General features: G+C 46.0%; 1 protein-coding gene across 2 annotated transcripts in view; it reads right to left on the reverse strand.

Moving 5' to 3' along the window:
* Positions 1 to 3953, reverse strand: part of shha (sonic hedgehog signaling molecule a) — a 9833-nt gene extending 5880 nt beyond the window's left edge. The window contains exon 1 of one of the 2 annotated variants that reach the window (XM_007555623.2): positions 3017 to 3953. In XM_007555623.2, the coding sequence (XP_007555685.1) occupies positions 3017 to 3319 (303 nt within the window). In that variant the 5' untranslated portion in view covers positions 3320 to 3953. Of the gene's footprint in view, positions 1 to 58; positions 1102 to 3016 lie in introns of those variants that run through there. The other variant, XM_016673211.1, reaches the window with a different exon arrangement.
* Between the last annotated feature and the right edge of the window lie 672 nt (positions 3954 to 4625).

A 4625-nucleotide genomic window follows, 5' to 3' on the forward strand; every position in this document is an offset into this window, starting at 1 on the left:
TATATATATATATATATATATATATATATATATATATCAGTAGCAAGGAAAGACGAACATTTGGACTCGGTGAAGCCTCTCCATCCCCACATGAATCCATGAATTCTCTCAGCTGTGCTGAAACACTGCACCTCTGATCCTGAGCTTGCATTTCTCAGTGTGAGCAGCAGCGTCAGAGGGCACAGCTCGGGTAAGAAAGCTGCTCATGAAATATGGATAAAGCACTGCATTCGCTTCACTGGCCCTATATCATCTGGGTCTTTGGTTTCTGGAAGGTGCGTGAAACGTCCTCCCCCCTTTTTCCCCCCCTTATCAAAGAAGGGACCATTTGAACAAGATAAGCACGTTATAAACGCTCAAGCTACTGTTTTTGTTGTTGTTGTTGTTGTTGTTGTTGTTGTTGTTTACTTTAAATCAATAACTGGCTCTGGAGGTGATATGAAGATTATCTTTCCTTCAAATGTGTGTGTGAGCACTCAGTGAAGATACTTGGCCCTCTCCAGGACAACTGTTCTCAATATGTCAAATAAAACATCACAAAGAGTCCTTTCAGACGTAGGGCGGGAGGGGGGGAGAGACTTTCATTATTCTGCTCCTGCAAAGTCCTGGAAAACGTGACATGCCTCCTTAAGTGGAGGTGTTATTAGTTTGCTGACAGACAGACCTGTGAAATATCAGAGGAGCCTCGCGGACAGCTCAAGATTTTTGAGGTTTCACAGAGACCTTTAATCTGTTCATCACACTTGTAGCATGTGATGAATAAAAAAAAAAAATCAGTTTGAGGTGGGGGAGGTGGGGGGGAGCAACTCACAGAGTGGGGATTGTCGTAGTCAAGAACCGTAAAAAGCTTGAACCCTGTTTATTAATTCATCAGGTCGTGTGCCGCAAATCAAGCCAAATTCTGCTCAGCCACCATGCATGAAGCGAAGCCCAGCAGGGAGCCTCCAAACCTGCGCTCTTGCGCTCCGGAGGGGTGAGTTGCTCAGTAGCCCGCCTCTTAATCTTTTTTTCTTTTTCTTTTTTTTTCCACAAATGATTCGGTTAGAGGAAACACTTATCAGCTACCTGTCAGTGCAAACATCTCTTTCGCTTATTACGCTGCATAAATACCTACTTTAAAAGCGATTTAATCCATCAAGTCGAACTCATCTAAGTTAAAATAGAAATCAGAGACTTAGACCAGCTAGTGTTTAAAAAAAAAAAAGTAAAATAAGATATTTCATAAAGAAAGTTGAGGATACGCTCGTTTCCACCTGTTTATTATGAGACACATGGAGCTGAGCGGTGAAGCCGCAGTAAAAGCCCCCCTAACCCCCCTCCACTTCTGGAGCTCTCCTCCTCCAAAACTGTTATCAGACTAAACGGGATAGTTCTCACGTTCCCTGGCAATGAACTGGACTTCCTTCACTGAGAAGCAGGGTCGCGTCCCCTTCAGTGAATTGTTTTGTACATTTTGTCACAGCTCCCACCTACCAGATTTACCGCCTTTCGCGACCTTCGGTGAATGTCTATTTCCTAAAGCGCCAGAGACTGGGTTAAAAACTGCGCGTAAAGTTCTGCGCGCCAATGCGCGCAACCTAAGGCACGGTGCAAACCACGCTGGTGAATCTTTATACATAAGGCTTAAGTCACCTGCAGCCGCGGTCACTTTGCCTGGGTGTTACCTCGTTGTAATAGTTTTTATGTGATGCAAATGAAAAGAAAGGCGAACAGGTCTGCTACTTGGACTCTTACGAAGTTCAACTTTTGCTTCAAGTCAAATTGAGGATGCCTTGAAACTTTTCAAAATAAGACATGGTCCAGGTTAACAAATTGCCTGAAAAATAAACCGTGACTACAGTACCGTAGAAATATCCGACACTTTTAACCAAGTTATCACCCTCCCTTCCACGCGTGTTTAAATCTGTTCCAGGAGTAACACCCAAGTTCCTTTAAATCGTCCATTTCTATTGGAAATGAACCACAGAACCTCTAAGTTTATCCTCGCGGCTCCACTCTGGAAAGAAGCCATCCACCCAGGCCTGTAATTTCCTAATCCCCATCTTTTGGTAACTTAAATGCATCGGATAGAAGAGGAGAGAGGAGGGATATGTGGAGAAGGCTGAGACCGCACGCACGCAGTGAATATTTCATCGGAGCCCATGCCTGGTGCAAGGCGCGAGTTCAGAGACTCCGGCGCGCCACCGTCGCCACCATCACTCCCACCGTCGCATTTTAATTCTCACTGAGCCGATACGAACCCAAAGCCGCCTGTTCAGTGTTTTCCTAATTCGCCGAGCTCTTAGTGCCGACTGCAAGGACGGAGAGACGCGGCGTCCTGCAAGCCTGTGAGATAGGAATCGAGTCGCGCAATAAGACCTGCCGTCCTTCCTGCAAAACGCGCTTGCAGAAAACGCGCAACCGGTCCACGTCCTCTGGCTCCCCACCCTTTACGAAATGCAACATCGTTCACCGCACCGCTGCGCGCACAATCCAGATGGAAGAAATGTCTAAAGCGCATCACCAGGGAACACAATAATCACCTTAATCCAGAAACACACACACATACACACACACATACACACACACACACAAAAAGAATCAAAGAACGAGGCTCTGCAGAGCTCTCAGATGGAGCCTCATTCAGATACAAATATAGATATGAGGAGATGGAGGAGGAGGAGGAGGAAGAGGAAGAGGAGGAGGAGAAGGGTGGGGGGTGGGCGCATTAATATTTCAAATTCACTGTCACAATAATGAAGGCCGAGTGTCCTGACTGTCCGCCTGCACATCACTCCTCCAGCTGGATCTCTGTGCGAGAAAGTCCCAGGCTGGCGCATCAGAGTGCATCTGCATTTACAGTGAAGTTAAAAGGCTCAGTGTGAAGAGTTCAGACTTCACCTAACGTGCGCAATCAGTCTGACAGGGAGGCTGTTGCAGTGCGCGGTGATGGTGGAGGAGGAAGGAAATATATAAGAAAAAAAACAAAACAAACAACAACAAAAAAACAAAAACCAAGATTATTCAGTGCGCTTACCTGAGTCATCATCCTGTCGGCTCCTGTGTTCTCCTCATCCTTGAAGATGATGTCTGTGTTATAATTGGGAGTGAGCTCTTTAAAGCGCTCGGAGTTCCGTGTGATCTTGCCCTCGTATCTACCGCTCGCCCCCAGGGTCTTCTCCGCCACGTTGGGGATGAACTGCTTGTACGCCAGAGGTGTCAGCTTCTTGGGGTGTCTCCTCCTGCCGTAGCCCCTGCCCGGTCCGCATCCCACCGCGGAGGACACCAAGGACAAGCAGATGAGAGCGACAGAAGCGATTCTGGTCCAGCGCTGATGCATGTTAAAAATAAAATAATGAAGAAAAAAAAGAGATCTAAAAAAAGAAAAAAAAAGAAAAAAAGAGTCACCGCTGCGGCTGCTGTCTTATCTCAGCTGCCGATGTCCTTGTCTCCTCTCTTCTCCCCCTTTTTTTTTCTTTTTCTTCCGCCTGCGTCTCTTGGTCTCTTACCGCGGCAGGTGCGGAAATGAGCGCCTCAGACTGATGGTAATAATGGGGCACATCGAAAGAGGATATTTGAAAAAAAAAAAAAGAAAAGTAGTGAGAGAATTATAAGCCACGGGATCTCTGGTTTAAACTGCAGCCGCTTGTGTGAGCCGAGCGCTTTTACTGCTTTGTATTATAGCAGCGATCTATAGCAGGGGTGGGACTTAATTGGCTCGCCTAGACAAACCCTCCTGATGTTATCCCACTGAAAAAAAGAGGGGGGGAAATCAGGGTAAAAAGAAGAAGAAAGATTTTCTCCCACCTTACGGTTAGTCTCCCCTTCACGGAGGACGCGGGCTCCTCCTCCATGGGAAAACATCAATTATGAAGCAAAGCGTCTCCAACCCTCCCGTTTTCCAGCCTGTTCACAGCAGAGGGAGAAACTTGCAAAGTGCCGGACACAGATCTGAAATCAGTGTTAAGTTTCTCCGTGTGTGCACCGGGGCAACTCTCCGCATGGAGACACTCGTGGACGCGCAGTGCGCATACCTGTGTTGGATGACTTCGCCGTGATCCGTGTCCAGTGAGGATAAAGACGTTGAAGGCATAAAATAAAACGGAGATCTCGCTTGGCCCTGAAACGACCTGATCTGGCATCCCCTCTGTAAGGAAAAAACAAAAACAAAAACAAAACTATGCGCAAAGTTGCGCAAAAATGCCACCGGTGACACTTTTAGATCATCTAAAGTCTTATGAGATTCCAGTAAACTTACTTGAATTAATGTTATGATTTTAACGGAAAAAGTAGTCAAAATATTTCCCGAAAGAATCAGATCTTTGGTGCGCTCGTGCTGTGCGCCATTTTACGCATCCAAGCAACAACACAGGCCAACAGAAAACAACAACAACAACAACAACATATTATGTCTTAAATCCTATTGAAAAACGAATCAGGGACACCTACAACTCCAGAGACCGTTAGAAAGAGCGGGTTTGATGATCAGATGAGACTTCTACGTGTTGAAACACTCAGAATTAACCAAATGATCTCCACTGTTTTGCTCGACCGGTTCAAAGCAGGGCATAACTGTGAAGTGGAAGAAAAATAATCTATGTTGTCCATCTTTTTATGAGTGAAAATCGAAAAAAACTGGCATGCAA

The sequence above is a fragment of the Poecilia formosa genome, unplaced genomic scaffold, assembly GCF_000485575.1.
Source record: "Poecilia formosa unplaced genomic scaffold, Poecilia_formosa-5.1.2 Scaffold71, whole genome shotgun sequence".
NCBI lineage: Eukaryota > Metazoa > Chordata > Actinopteri > Cyprinodontiformes > Poeciliidae > Poecilia > Poecilia formosa.